Consider the following 16,301-nt stretch of genomic DNA (forward strand, 5'->3'; position numbering starts at 1 on the left):
GCGGATTTGAGCTGTCGGGAGATTCTAAATAGGCTGGATTGTTTTTCCTTGAGAATCAGAGGCTGAGGTGTGACCTTATCGAGGTTTGTAAAGTTATGAGGGACATGGATACGATAAACAGACAAAGTATTTTCCCTGGGCTGGGGAAGTCCAGAACTTGTGGGCATAGGTTTAGAGTGAGAGGGGAAAGATTTAAAAGGGACCGACGGGGCAACCTTTTCCTGAAGAGGGTGATGTGTGTATGGAATGAGCTGCCTGAGGAAGTGGTGGAGGCTGGTACAATTATAGCATTTAAAAGGGATCTGGATGTGCATATGAATTGGAGGGGTATCGAGGGATATGCGCCAAGGGATGGCAAATGGCACTAGATTAGGTTGGGATATCTGGTCGGTATGAGCGAGTTGTACTGAAGATTCTGTTTCCGTGATGTACAACTCTAAGACTCCATGTCTCTCATTGCTGGAGTGATTACACAGCAATACTACTCCTTTAATATCATCCACGTTGTCTTGTGGTTCACTTAGGAATCTCTAAGTCTGTTGGACAAATTGACAGTCTCCAATGGAATCAAGTTGAGAACACGATGCCTTCCGAATGGGTCCCACAAGTTCATCATCATTTGAAGCGGAGCAGGTTGGTGTGTGTGTATTGGACAGGAAGATGTTTCACCAAAACAGATCAACAATAGAGCTGTTGGAGAATATTTAACAATCGCATGAAGCAATTAGAGAAGGAGCATTCAAATCAAGTAAGTAGCAAAGCACCATTGTTAACATTTAGTAGTATTTTAAAACAACAAACTTCCTTGTTGCTGGATGGAAGCAGATATCACCAAAATGTCAATCATCATGCCATGTTCAGAGAAAACCAATGGAGTATATTTTTGCAGAAAGTCAGGGGAATCAGTGCAAAATTCCAAAGAAGTGGAAGGACTGGGATTGTAGACTGTGTTTCTGGACATGGAGATGATAGAACATCTGTTGGCTTTCTTCAGAAAGTTCTCTTGCTGTTTTGTGACATCTCCAGCACACACAGCATTATTGTTGTGTGTCTTAACCTTCTTTAGTTAAAGTTGATGTCCAAGAAAAGACTGAATTTTCAGGGCGGATCCATAATGGGAGTGCGCAATCAATATTGACGTTAGGTTACACTGACAATCATCAATAATTAACATTTATCTGCATGCCGGGTGTGAACCCATTCTGATCCAATACCAGGGGATTGTCTACTGGAGTTAGAAGCGACAGATTTTGCTGATGAACAAGTGTCAGGAATGTCTTATGTTCCCAAAACCTCCTGAGCTGAGACTATGACGTTTCAAACTCGACTGACACAGAGACTTCACTGACCAGGCATTTAAGTTGTAACCATTTTAACTCATTTCATTACTTATCACGTGGAATGAAAAAAGGCAGCACTCACCCGTTGTGGAACTGGCAGTTGAACTCGGTGTGGTGGTTATCCCTGTTGTTGTCGTTGTTTGTTCTGAAGTGAAACAAATGCAATCACATTCAATACGCCCAAGTTGGAAGAGGACAGTATTGTGCAAATGTCAGCATCACAGAAACACAGACATATCCAGTGCCAGATACTCCCAGAACTGCTGTGATTTGGATGTGCTCGAGCACTCACTGGTGCCTGCCGCCTTTCGTATTTTAGTTTTGAACTGAAGACTTTGATCCACAAGGATGAAGGTATTCATTTGTCAGAAATGCCCTGATAAAGGATTAAGGCAACAATATCATTTCCCTCTCAGGCCTGGCTATTCCACACTGAAGGAATTCCTCACTCACCTCTTGTCGAAGCACTGGTAGAGCCAGTTGTAGTTGGTGGTACAGATGTGGTTGATTCTTCTGAAATGTATGAATGATATTCAAAATCACCAGATGCCAACTTAGTTTAGACTCCACTGTTGTCATTTTTAATCAGAAAGACAAAGTGACCTGAGTTGCAGAGATTTTATGACAATCTAATCAATGTTCATTTCCATGGCACCACAGGAATGTGAAATGGACAAGAGCTCTGAAAGAAATTTGGACCTACTTTCAGAGAAAGTTGGTTGAAGCTGAAAATGCATTCACAATCATTCCAGCCAATTAGAATGGAATATGTTGGGGAAGATTTACATTTACATTTCATTTACATTTAAATTTCAATTCCATTTCATTTCTTTGTTAACAATTAACTTGTCCTGATTGTTAGAAATTATTTTACTCACCAGTTGGAGAACTGACAGTCGTTGCAGTTGAGGTGCTTGTGCCTGTTGTTTTGAAGAGAAAGACACACACTAACCATCACTGTATTCTATTTGATTTTGCTGCAGCAATAACAAAGTTCCATATTACTGATTCGTGATGCTGCATCATACTGTTCACAGCATTAGATTTATCATCTGAAATGGATTTTTACTGAACTATCTGAATACTTTATAGCCAATAGCATTCCTAAAACTAGATTTATTTTTCATGTTTGACATGGTTATTACAAACTGAAGGTATAATGTGCTTCTAGAAACCTTGTATTGCCACTGTGATCATGCTCAATGCAATTGGCTGATCCACCTGCTTCAGAATATCAATGTTACCCATCTCCTGAAGAAGCCTTTGACTTGCTACCAGACTTCATCAGCTGGTTGGAGATGAGGAAAGCACAACACAGTGAACCCGAGATCATTGTGTGAGACTTCCCTCCTCATTAATAAACAGAACGAACAGTTGTTCAATTATATGCATTGTGTATTTCCTACAGGCAGCGACTGTCAGGCCTGCTCCAGCTATAAGGCAGGTAACAGCCATTTTGAGAGCAGTCACCACTTTGCCAGCTTGAGTGTTCAGATTCTCACCATGGGACATGGTTACGCATGGTCAGGATGATAATTGAGAGGTGGAACTACAGCGATAGGAGCCGCCCTCATTTGTCCCGTGGATGAAATGTAAACTTTTTGACAAAAATACTCACCTGAACTCCAACTGAAATAAAAATACTGTTCTGACTAACACAATTCATTTGGGGTTCTGCTGGGAGAGGTTTTCATACTCGCATTCACTTCCCCCTGGATATCGTAACATGCTCTATCAGTCAATTAATCTATCAGAAATCAGATGAGTGAGGGATATATCAGAAACCAGAGCCCAGTGTTTGAATGAAAATTTATGATTTCTCCAATGGCTACAGTGTCTATGGGAACTCAATATCCAACGTCAGCTGGACCAGCTCCTGACCTTGAGACACTTTGTAAATCATAGCCCCAACTCCAGCGCACATGAATTTTAGATTTACCAGGTGTACTTGTTTCAGTGGAGGTTGTCCTTAGACCGGTTGTCGTCGGAAGTGTTGTTGATGTTTGATTTTCACAGCAAACTCGAATTTGGTAGTCTGAACAAAATTCCTGTGATGAATTTTGGTGAAGACGACACAGCAATCCTAATCCTCTAATACACTTCACGTGTTCTGTTGATTCACTGGGTGGCCTTGAAGTGTTTTGGACCAATTGACACTGAATGTCTCCAATGGAATCATATAGAGAACACAATCGCTTGCGCACAGGGTAGATCAGTTCAACATCATATGGACTGGTGGTGTTTGGTGTGTGCGTATTGGACCAGGATGACCATTCACCAAGACAGATCACCTCTGGAATAGAAAAGTTGCAGAACATTTAACACCCGCATGAAACAAATAGAAAAGGTGCATTCTAAATCAGTAAGTAGCAAACCAGCATTTTTAACATTTAATTGTACTTTCAAAAAAGCACAATTCTTTGTTGCTGGATGGATGCATATATCACCAGAATGTTAATCATCACACCATGTTCAGAGGAAATACTTCACACATGTTCTTATGCTGGAAGCCCAATGATTCCTTGCGAAGTTCCAAACAAGTCGGAGGATTTGGAGCGCTGACTGTGTTTCTGGACACAGAGATGATTCCCCAATCTGCTGAGTAACCTCAGCAAAATTCACTCTATGTTCTGTCACATCATCAGCACACTTTGAGTCCTCACTTTGTTTTGCTAAACTTGATGTTTGAGCAGACACTTAATGTGCATATTGGGGATGGGTAAACAGTAATGTTGCGGTAAACCAATCCTGGGTGTTGGGTTACACTGGCAATTATCAATTGTTAACATTTATCTGCATGCTGGGTGGGAACCATTCCTGATCTAATACCAGGGAGATTGCTGGAGATCAAAGCTGCAGATGTTGTTGATGTTCAAGTCTCAGGAAGGGCTGGTGATCCCACAAACTCCTGAGTTGTGAGAATGACACGTCAAACTCAACTGACACTGACATTTCACTGACCAGGAATTGAAGTTGTAACCAATTTATGTCATTTAATTATTTATCATGTGGAATGAAGAAAAGGCAGCACTCACCCGTTGTGGAACTGGCAGTTGAACTCGGTGTGGTGGTTATCCCCGTTGTTGTCGTTGTTTGTTCTGAAGTGAAACAAATGCAATCACATTCAATACGCCCAAGTTGGGAGAAGACAGTATTGTGCAAATGTCAGCATCACAGAAATACCCAGGGCCAGATACCCCCATAGTTGCCGTGAACTGGATGTGCTCGAGCACTCACTGGTGCCTGCCGCCTTTCGTATTTTAGTTTTGAACTTAAGACATTGCTTCGCGAGGATGAATGTATTCATTTGGCAGAAATGACCTATTAAAAACTAAGGTAGCAATATCATTTCCCACTCAGGCCTGGCTATTCCACACTGAAGGAATTCCTCACTCACCTCTCGTCGAAGCACTGGTAGAGCCAGTTGTAGTTGGTGGTACAGATGTGGTTGTTTCTTCTGAAATGTATGAATGATATTCAAAATCACCAGATGCCAACTTAGTTTAGACTCCACTCTTGTAATTTTAATCAGAAAGGCAAAGGGACCTGAGTTGCAGAGATTTTACGACAATCTAATCAATGTTCATTTACATGGCACCACAGGAATGTGAAATGGACAAGAGTTTGATGAAAATATGGACGTAATTTCATTGACAAAGAACTAAGATGAAAATATCATTTCCCTCTCAGATTTGAAGCTATGAAGGTAATCTGATGTGAAAATACATTGTAATGTAATGTGAAAGGGGATGTTACTCACCAGTTGTGGAACTGGCAGTAGATCCACTTGTGATGGTTGTTAGTGTTGTAGCTGTTGATTCTTTTGAAGAAAATGGAATGCATTCACAATCATTACATCCAATTAGAATGGAATAGGTTGTGAAGGATTTACATTTACATTTCACTTACATTTCAATTTCATTTACATTTCATTTCTTTGTTAACCCTTAACATGTCCTGATTGTTAAAAATGATTTTGCTCACCAGTTGTAGAACTGACAGTCGTTGCAGTTATTGTGCTTGTCCCTGTTGTTGTGGTCGCTTCTTTTGAAGAGAAAGACACACACTAACCAACATTGTATCCTATTTGATTTTGCCGCAGCAATAACAAAGTTCCATATTACTGATTCGTGATGCTGCATCATACTGTTCACAGCATTAGATTTCTCATCTGAAATGGATTTTTACTGAACTATCTGAATACTTTATCGCCAATAGCATTCCTAAAACTAGATTTATTTTTCATGTTTGACATGGCTATTACAAACTGAAGGTATACTGTGCTTCTAGAAACCTTATATTGCCACTGTGATCATGCTCAATGTCATTGGCTGATCCACCTGCTTCAGAACATCAATATTACCCTTTGCCGAAAGGTCCCTTTGAATTTGAACTAGACTTCATCAGCTCTCTGGAGATGAGGAAAACACAAGACAGTGATCTCTACGTCATTGTATGAAACTTGCCTCAAGATCAGCAGGGTATATGAATGCTTCATTAATTATATGCATTGTGTTTTTTCTACAGACAGAAACTGTCAGGCTTGCTCCAGCTGTGAGGACAGTCAGCAGCCATTTTGAGAGCACTCATCACTTTCAAGAGTTGAGTGCTCAGATTCTCAGTGTGGGACATGGTTACATATGGTCAGACTGCAATTCAGAGGTGGAAGTATAGTGATCGGGGCTGTCCTTGTTGGTTTCATGGATGAAGTGCGAACATCTCTATAAAATCACTTATCTTAACACTCATTGACATAATTACGCTGTTCTGATTAACACATATAATTTGTGGACCTGTGGGAATAAGTTTCATGCTTTCATTCTGTTACCCCTGGACATCTTAACATGCTCTATCAGTCAATTAATGTATCAGAAATCAGATGACTGAAGGATATCTCAGAAACCAGATCCCAGTGGATGAATGAAAATTTAAGATTCTTCTTGTTGCTATAGTGTCCATGGGAACTCAATATCCAATGTCAATTTGACCAGCTCCTGACCTCCAGATACTTTATGAAGCACAGATCCGACACCAACTCACATGAATTTTAAGTTCACTTTGGTGTACTTGTATCAGTGGATGTTGAAGTTAGACTGGTTGCCATCGGAAATGTTGTTGATGTTTGATTTTCACAGCAAACTCAAAAGGATGTTGTGAAACATGAAAGGGTTCAGAAAAGATTATCAAGCATGTTGTCAGGTTTGGAGGATTTGAGCTCTCGGGAGATGCAAAATAGGCTGGATTGTTTTTCCTTGAGAGTCAGAAGCTGAGGTGTGACCTTATCGGGGTGCGTAAAATTATGAGGGACATGGATACAAGAAACAGACAAAGTGTTTTCCCTGGGCTGGGGAAGTCCAGAACTTGTGGGCATAGGTTTAGAGTGAGAGGGGAAAGATTTAAAAGGGACCGACGGGGAAACCTTTTCATGAAGAGGGTGACGTGTGTATGGAATGAGCTGCCTGAGGAAGTGGTGGAGGCTAGCACAATTATAGCATTTAAAAGGGATCTGGATGTGCATATGAATTGGAGGGGTATCGAGGGATATGCGCCAAGGGATGGCAAATGGCACTAGAAAAGGTTGGGATATCTGGTCGGTATGAGCGAGTTGTATCGAAGAGTCTGTTTCCGTGATGTACAACTCTAAGACTCCATGTCTCTCATTGCTGGAGTGATTACACAGCAATACTACTCCTTTAATATCATCCACGTTGTCTTGTGATTCACTTAGGAATCTCTAAGTCTGTTGGACAAATTGACAGTCTCCAATGGAATCAAGTTGAGAACACAATCCCTTCCATTTGGGTCCCACAAGATCATCATCATTGAAGCGGAGCAGGTTGGTGTGTGTGTATTGGACAGGAAGATGTTTCACCAAAACAGATCAACAATAGAGCTGTTGGAGAATATTTAACAATCGCATGAAGCAATTAGAGAAGGAGCATTCAAATCAAGTAAGTAGCAAAGCACCATTGTTAACATTTAGTAGTATTTTGAAAGAACAAACTTCCTTGTTGCTGGATGGAAGCAGATATCACCAAAATGTCAATCATCATGCCATGTTCAGAGAAAACCAATGGAGTATATTTTTGCAGAAAGTCAAGGGAATCAGTGCAAAATTCCAAAGAAGTGGAAGGACTGGGATTGTAGACTGTGTTTCTGGACATGGAGATGATAGAACATCTGTTGGCTTTCTTCAGAAAGTTCTCTTGCTGTTTTGTGACATCTCCAGCACACACAGCATTATTGTTGTGTGTCTTAACCTTCTTTAGTTAAAGTTGATGTCCAAGAAAAGACTGAATTTTCAGGGCGGATCCATAATGGGAGTGCGCAATCAGTATTGACGTTAGGTTACACTGACACTCATCAATAATTAACATTTATCTGCATGCCGGGTGTGAACCCATTCTGATCCAATACCAGGGGATTGTCTACTGGAGTTAGAAGCGACAGATTTTTGCTGATGAACAAGTGTCAGGAATGTCTTATGTTCCCAAAACCTCCTGAGCTGAGACTATGACATATCAACCTCGACTGACACAGGGACTTCACTGACCAGGCATTTAAGTTGTAACCATTTTAACTCATTTCATTACTTATCATGTGGAATGAAATAGACAGCACTCACCCGTTGTGGAACTGGCAGTTGAACCCGGTGTGGTGGTTATCCCTGTTGTTGTCATTGTTTGTTCTGAAGTGAAACAAATGCAATCACATTCAATACGCCCAAGTTGGAAGAGGACAGTATTGTGCAAATGTCAGCATCACAGAAACACAGACATATCCAGTGCCAGGTATTCCCAGAGCTGCTGTGATTTGGATGTGCTCGAGCACTCACTGGTGCCTGCCGCCTTTCGTATTTTAGTTTTGAACTGAAGACTTTGCTCCGCGAGGATGGAGGTATTCATTTGTCAGAAATGCCCTGATAAAGAACTAAGGTAACAATATCATTGCCCACTCAGGCCTCGCTATTCCACACTGAAGGAATTCCTCACTCACCTCTTGTCGAAGCACTGGTAGAGCCAGTTGTAGTTGGTGGTACAGATTTGGTTGTTTCTTCTGAAATGTATGAATGATATTCAAAATCACCAGATGCCAACTTAGTTTAGACTCCACTCTTGTCATTTTAATCAGAAAGGTAAAGTGACCTGAGTTGCAGAGATTTTACGACAATCTAATCAATGTTCATTTACATGGCACCACAGGAATGTGAAATGGACAAGAGTTTTGATGAAAATATGGACGTAATTTCATTGACAAAGAACTAAGATGAAAATATCATTTCCCTCTCAGATTTGAAGCTATGAAGGTAATCTGATGTGAAAATACATTGTAATGTAATGTGAAAGGGGATGTTACTCACCAGTTGTGGAACTGGCAGTAGATCCACTTGTGATGGTTGTTAGTGTTGTAGCTGTTGATTCTTTTGAAGAAAATGGAATGCATTCACAATCATTACATCCAATTAGAATGGAATAGGTTGTGGAGGATTTACATTTACATTTCACTTACATTTCAATTTCATTTACATTTCATTTCTTTGTTAACCCTTAACATGTCCTGATTGTTAAAAATGATTTTGCTCACCAGTTGTAGAACTGACAGTCGTTGCAGTTATTGTGCTTGTCCCTGTTGTTGTGGTCGCTTCTTTTGAAGAGAAAGACACACATTAACCAACATTGTATCCTATTTGATTTTGCCGCAGCAATAACAAAGTTCCATATTACTGATTCGTGATGCTGCATCATACTGTTCACAGCATTAGATTTCTCATCTGAAATGGATTTTTACTGAACTATCTGAATACTTTATCGCCAATAGCATTCCTAAAACTAGATTTATTTTTCATGTTTGACATGGCTATTACAAACTGAAGGTACACTGTGCTTCTAGAAACCTTATATTGCCACTGTGATCATGCTCAATGTCATTGGCTGATCCACCTGCTTCAGAACATCAATATTACCCTTTGCCTAAAGGTCCCTTTGAATTTCTACTAGACTTCATCAGCTCACTGGAGATGAGGAAAACACAAGACAGTGATCTCTATGTCATTGTATGAAACTTGCCTCAAGATCAGCAGGGTGTATGAATGCTTCATTAATTATATGCATTGTGTTTTTTCTACAGACAGAAACTGTCAGGCTTGCTCCAGCTGTGAGGACAGTCAGCAGCCATTTTGAGAGCACTCATCACTTTCAAGAGTTGAGTGCTCAGATTCTCAGTGTGGGACATGGTTACATATGGTCAGACCGAAATTCAGAGGTGGATAGGGGCTGTCCTCGTTGGTTTCTTGGATGAAGTGTGAACATCTCTATAAAATCACTTATCTTAACACTCATTGACATAATTGCACTGTTCTGATTAACACAAATAATTTGGGGCTCTGTGGGAATACATTTCATGCTCTCATACTGTTAACCCTGGACATCTTAACATGCTCTATCAGTCAATTAATTTATCAGAAATCAGATGACTGAGGGATATCTCAGAAACCAGATCCCAGTGGATGAATGAAAATTTAAGATTCTTCTTCTTGCTATAGTGTCCATGGGAACTCAATATCCAATGTCAATTTGACCAGCTCCTGACCTCGAGATACTTTATGAAGCACAGATCCGACACCAGCTCACGTGAATTTTAAGTTCACTTTGGTGTACTTGTATCAGTGGATGTTGAAGTTAGACTGGTTGCTATCAGAAATGTTGTTGATGTTTGATTTTCACAGCAAACTCAAAAGGATGTTGTGAAACATGAAAGGGTTCAGAAAAGATTATCAAGCATGTTGTCAGGTTTGGAGGATTTGAGCTGTCGGGAGATGCTAAATAGGCTGGATTGTTTTTCCTTGAGAGTCAGAAGCTGAGGTGTGACCTTATCGGGGTGCGTAAAATTATGAGGGACATGGATACAATAAACAGACAAAGTGTTTTCCCTGGGCTGGGGAAGTCCAGAACTTGTGGGCATCGGTTTAGAGTGAGAGGGGAAAGATTTAAAAGGGACCGACGGGGAAACCTTTTCATGAAAAGGGTGACGTGTGTATGGAATGAGCTGCCTGAGGAAGTGGTGGAGGCTGGCACAATTATAGCATTTAAAAGGGATCTGGATGTGCATATGAATTGGAGGGGTATCGAGGGATATGCGCCAAGGGATGGCAAATGGCACTAGATTAGGTTGGGATATCTGGTCGGTATGAACGAGTTGTACGGAAGAGCCTGTTTCCGTGATGTACAACTCTAAGACTCCATGTCTCTCATTGCTGGAGTGATTACACAGCAATACTACTCCTTTAATATCATCCACGTTGTCTTGTGATTCACTTAGGAATCTCTAAGTCTGTTGGACAAATTGACAGTCTCCAATGGAATCAAGTTGAGAACACAATCCCTTCCATTTGGGTCCCACAAGATCATCATCATTTGAAGCGGAGCAGGTTGGTGTGTGTCTATTGGACAGGAAGATGTTTCACCAAAACAGATCAACAATAGAGCTGTTGGAGAATATTTAACAATCGCATGAAGCAATTAGAGAAGGAGCATTCAAATCAAGTAAGTAGCAAAGCACCATTGTTAACATTTAGTAGTATTTTGAAAGAACAAACTTCCTTGTTGCTGGATGGAAGCAGATATCACCAAAATGTCAATCATCATGCCATGTTCAGAGAAAACCAATGGAGTATATTTTTGCAGAAAGTCAGGGGAATCAGTGCAAAATTCCAAAGAAGTGGAAGCACTGGGATTGTTGACTGTGTTTCTGGACATGGAGATGATAGAACATCTGTTGGCTTTCTTCAGAAAGTTCTCTTGCTGTTTTGGGACATCTCCAGCACACACAGCATTATTGTTGTGTGTCTTAACCTTCTTTAGTTAAATTTGATGTCCAAGAAAAGACTGAATTTTCAGGGCGGATCCATAATGGGAGTGCGCAATCAATATTGACGTTAGGTTACACTGACACTCATCAATAATTAACATTTATAGCATTTAAATGTGCCGGGTGTGTACCCATTCTGATCCAATACCAGGGGATTGTCCACTGGAGTTAGAAGCAACAGATTTTGCTGATGAACGAGTGTCAGGAATGTCTTATATTCCCAAAACCTCCTGAGCTGAGACTATCACATATCAACCTCGACTGACACAGAGATTTCACTAAATTGTAACCATTTTAACACATTTCATTACTTATCATGTTGAATGAAAAAAGGCAGCACTCACCCGTTGTGGAACTGGCAGTTGAACCCGGTGTGGTGGTTATCCCTGTTGTTGTCGTTGTTTGTTCTGAAGTGAAACAAATGCAATCACATTCAATACGCCCAAGTTGGAAGAGGACAGTATTGTGCAAATGTCAGCATCACAGAAACACAGACATATCCAGTGCCAGATACTCTCAGAGCTGCTGTGATTTGGATGTGCTCGAGCACTCACTGGTGCCTGCCGCCTTTCGTATTTTAGTTTTGAACTGAAGACTTTGCTCCGTGAGGATGGAGGTATTCATTTGTCAGAAATGCCCTGATAAAGAACTAAGGTAACAATATCATTTCCCTCTCAGGCCTGGCTATTCCACACTGAAGGAATTCCTCACTCACCTTTTGTCGAAGCACTGGTAGAGCCAGTTGTAGTTGGTGGTACAGATGTGGTTGTTTCTTCTGAAATGTATGAATGATATTCAAAATCACCAGATGCCAATTTAGTTTAGACTCCACTCTTGTAATTTTTAATCAGAAAGGCAAAGTGACCTGAGTTGCAGAGATTTTACGACAATCTAATCAATGTTCATTGACATGGCACCACAGGAATGTGAAATGGACAAGAGCTCTGAAAGAAATTTGGATCTACTTTCAGAGAAAGGTGGTTGAAGCTGAAATTGCATTCACAATCATTCCAGCCAATTAGAATGGAATACCTTGGGGAAGATTTACAATTACATTTCATTTACATTTAAATTTCAATTATATTTAATTTCTTTGTTAACAATTAACTGGTCCTGATTGTTAGAAATTATTTTACTCACCAGTTGTAGAACTGACAGTCGTTGCAGTTGAGGTGCTTGTCCCTGTTGTTTTGAAGAGAAAGTCACTCACTAACCATCATTGTGTCCTATTTGATTTTGCCGCAGCATTAACAAAGTTCCATATTATTGATTCGTGATTCTGCATCAGACTGTTCACAGCATTAGATTTCTCATCTGAAATGGATTTTCACTGAACTATCTGAATACTTTATAGCCAATAACATTCCTAAAACTAGATTTATTTTGCATGTTTGACATAGTTATTACAAACTGAAGGTATAATGTGCTTCCAGAAACCTTGTATTGCCACTGTGATCATGCTCAATGCAATTGGCTGATCCAACTACTTCAGAATATCAATGTTACCCATCTCCTGAAGAAGCCTTTGACTTGCTACCAGACTTCATTAGCTGGTTGGAGATGAGGAAAGCACAACACAGTGAACCCGAGATCATTGTGTGAGACTTCCCTCCTCATTAATAAACAGAACAAACAGTTGTTCAATTATATGCATTGTGTATTTCCTACAGGCAGCGACTGTCAGGCTTGCTCCAGCTATAAGGCAGGTAACAGCCATTTTGAGAGCAATCACCACTTTGCCAGCTTGAGTGTTCAGACTCTCAACATGGGACATGGTTCCACATGGTCAGGCTGATAATTGAGAGGTGGGACTACAGCGATTGGGGCTGCCCTCATTTGTCCCATGGATGAAATGTAAACATTTTGACAAAAACACTCACCTGAACTCCAATTGAAATAAAAATACTGTTCTGACTAACACAATTCATTTGGGGTTCTGCTGGGAGAGGTTTTCATACTCGCATTCACTTCCCCCTGGATATCGTAACATGCTCTATCAGTCAATTAATCTATCAGAAATCAGATGAGTGAGGGATATATCAGAAACCAGAGCCCAGTGTTTGAATGAAAATTTATGATTTCTCCAATGGCTACAGTGTCTATGGGAACTCAATATCCAACGTCAGCTGGACCAGCTCCTGACCTTGAGACACTTTGTAAATCATAGCCCCAAATCCAGCACACATGAATTTTAGATTTACCAGGTGTACTTGTTTCAGTGGATGTTGTCCTTAGACCGGTTGTCGTCAGAAGTGTTGTTGATATTGGATTTTCACAGCAAACTCGAATTTGGTAGTCTGAACAAAATTCCTGTGATGAATTGTGGGGAAGACGACACAGCAATCCTAATCCTCTAATACACTTCACGTGTTCTGTTGATTCACTGGGTGGCCTTGAAGTGTTTTGGACCAATTGACACTGAATGTCTCCAATGGAATCATACAGAGAACACAATCGCTTGCGCACAGGGTAGATCAGTTCAACATCATATGGACTGGTGGCGTTTGGTGTGTGTGTATTGGACCAGGATGACCATTCACCAAGACAGATCACCTCTGGAATAGAAAAGTTGCAGAACATTTAACACCCGCATGAAACAAATAGAAAAGGTGCATTCTAAATCAGTAAGTAGCAAACCAGCATTTTTAACATTTAATTGTACTTTCAAAAAAGCACAAATCCTTGTTGCAGGATGGATGCATATATCACCAGAATGTTAATGATCACACCATGTTCAGAGGAAATACTTCACACATGTTCTTATGCTGGAAGCCCAATGATTTCTTGCAAAGTTCCAAACAAGTCGGAGGATTTGGAGCGCTGACTGTGTTTCTGGACACAGAGATGATGCCACATCTGCTGAGTAAACTCAGAAAATTCACTCTATGTTCTGTCACATCATCAGCACACTTTGAGTCCTCACTTTGTTTTGCGAAACTTGATGTTTGAGCAGACACTTAATGTGCACATTGGGGATGGGTAAACAATAATGTTGCGGTAAACCAATCCTGGGTGTTGGGTTACACTGGCAATTATCAATTGTTAACCTTTATCTGCATGCTGGGTGGAACCATTCCTGATTTAATACCAGGGAGATGGCTGGATATCAAAGCCGCAGATGTTGTTGAAGTTCAAGTCTCAGGAATGGCTGGTGATCCCACAAACTCCTGAGTTGTGAGAATGACACGTCAAACTCAACTGACACTGACATTTCACTGACCACGAATTTAAGTTGTAACCAATATATGTCATTTAATTATTTATCATGTGGAATGAAGAAAAGGCAGCACTCACCCGTTGTGGAACTGGCAGTTGAAATCGGTGTGGTGGTTATCCCTGTTGTTGTCGTTGTTTGTTCTGAAGTGAAACAAATGAAATCACATTCAATACGCCCAAGTTGGGAGAAGACAGTATTGTGCAAATGTCAGCATCACAGAAATACCCAGGGCCAGATACCCCGGTAGCTGCCGTGATTTGGATGTGCTCGAGCACTCACTGGTGCCTGCCGCCTTTCGTATTTTAGTTTTGAACTTAAGACATTGCTTCGCGAGGATGAATGTATTCATTTGGCAGAAATGACCTATTAAAAACTAAGGTAGCTATATCATTTCCCACTCAGGCCTGGCTATTCCACACTGAAGGAATTCCTCACTCACCTCTCGTCGAAGCACTGGTAGAGCCAGTTGTAGTTGGTGGTACAGATGTGGTTGTTTCTTCTGAAATGTATGAATGATATTCAAAATCACCAGATGCCAACTTAGTTTAGACTCCACTCTTGTAATATTATTCAGAAAGGCAAAGTGACCTGAGTTGCAGAGATTTTACGACAATCTAATCAATGTTCATTTATATGGCACCACAGGAATGTGAAATGGACAAGAGTTTTGATGAAAATATGGACATAATTTCATTGACAAAGAACTAAGATGAAACTGTCATTTCCCTCTCATATTTGAAGCTATGAAGGTAATCTGATGTGAAAATACATTGTAATGTAATGTGAAAGGGGATGTTACTCACCAGTTGTGGAACTGGCAGTAGATCCACTTGTGATGGTTGTTAGTGTTGTAGCTGTTGATTCTTTTGAAGAAAATGGAATGCATTCACAATCATTACATCCAATTAGAATGGAATAGGTTGTGGAGGATTTACATTTACATTTCACTTACATTTCAATTTCAATTACATTTCATTTCTTTGTTAACCCTTAACATGTCCTGATTGTTAAAAATGATTTTGCTCACCAGTTGTAGAACTGACAGTCGTTGCAGTTATTGTGCTTGTCCCTGTTGTTGTGGTCGCTTCTTTTGAAGAGAAAGACACACACTAACCAACATTGTATCCTATTTGATTTTGCTGCAGCATTAACAAAGTTCCATATTACTGATTCGTGATGCTGCATCATACTGTTCACAGCATTAGATTTCTCATCTGAAATGGATTTTTACTGAACTATCTGAATACTTTATTGCCAATAGCATTCCTAAAACTAGATTTATTTTTCATGTTTGACATGGCTATTACAAACTGAAGGTACACTGTGCTTCTAGAAACCTTATATTGCCACTGTGATCATGCTCAATGTCATTGGCTGATCCACCTGCTTCAGAACATCAATATTACCCTTTTCCTAAAGGTCCCTTTGAATTTCTACCAGAGTTCATCAGCTCTCTGGAGATGAGGAAAACACAAGACAGTGATCTCTATGTCATTGTATGAAACTTGCCTCAAGATCAGCAGGGTGTATGAATGCTTCTTTAATTATATGCATTGTGTGTTTTCTACAGACAGAAACTGTCAGGCTTGCTCCAGCTGTGAGGACAGTCACCAGCCATTTTGAGAGCAGTCATCACTTTCAAGAGTTGAGTGCTCAGATTCTCAGTGTGGGACATGGTTACATATGGTCAGACTGAAATTCAGAGGTGGAAGTATAGTGATTGGGGCTGTTCTCGTTGGTTTCATGGATGAAGTGTGAACATCTCTATAAAATCACTTATCTTAACACTCATTGACATAATTACGCTGTTCTGATTAACACAAATAATTTGGGGCCCTGTGGGAATAAGTTTCATGCTCTCATTCTGTTACCCCTGG

At 40.3% G+C, this 16,301-nt stretch overlaps 1 protein-coding gene across 1 annotated transcript in view; it reads right to left on the reverse strand.

Moving 5' to 3' along the window:
- Positions 1-16,301, reverse strand: part of LOC122561449 (uncharacterized) — a 166,630-nt gene that overhangs the window by 45,313 nt on the left and 105,016 nt on the right. Inside the window, exons 71-84 of the mRNA XM_087999300.1 lie at positions 15,452-15,511; positions 14,864-14,923; positions 14,502-14,564; positions 13,409-13,762; positions 11,923-11,982; positions 11,552-11,614; positions 8,925-8,984; positions 8,701-8,760; positions 8,337-8,396; positions 5,101-5,160; positions 4,738-4,797; positions 4,376-4,438; positions 1,794-1,853; positions 1,423-1,485 (exon numbers count right to left, since the gene is read on the reverse strand). Of these exons, the coding sequence (XP_087855426.1) occupies positions 1,423-1,485; positions 1,794-1,853; positions 4,376-4,438; positions 4,738-4,797; positions 5,101-5,160; positions 8,337-8,396; positions 8,701-8,760; positions 8,925-8,984; positions 11,552-11,614; positions 11,923-11,982; positions 13,409-13,762; positions 14,502-14,564; positions 14,864-14,923; positions 15,452-15,511 (1,146 nt within the window). The remainder of the gene's footprint in view (positions 1-1,422; positions 1,486-1,793; positions 1,854-4,375; positions 4,439-4,737; positions 4,798-5,100; positions 5,161-8,336; positions 8,397-8,700; positions 8,761-8,924; positions 8,985-11,551; positions 11,615-11,922; positions 11,983-13,408; positions 13,763-14,501; positions 14,565-14,863; positions 14,924-15,451; positions 15,512-16,301) is intronic.

This window comes from Chiloscyllium plagiosum, unplaced genomic scaffold, assembly GCF_037043375.1.
Source record: "Chiloscyllium plagiosum isolate Xiang-an unplaced genomic scaffold, Cpla_swu_hap1 HiC_scaffold_23, whole genome shotgun sequence".
NCBI classification, from domain to species: domain Eukaryota; kingdom Metazoa; phylum Chordata; class Chondrichthyes; order Orectolobiformes; family Hemiscylliidae; genus Chiloscyllium; species Chiloscyllium plagiosum.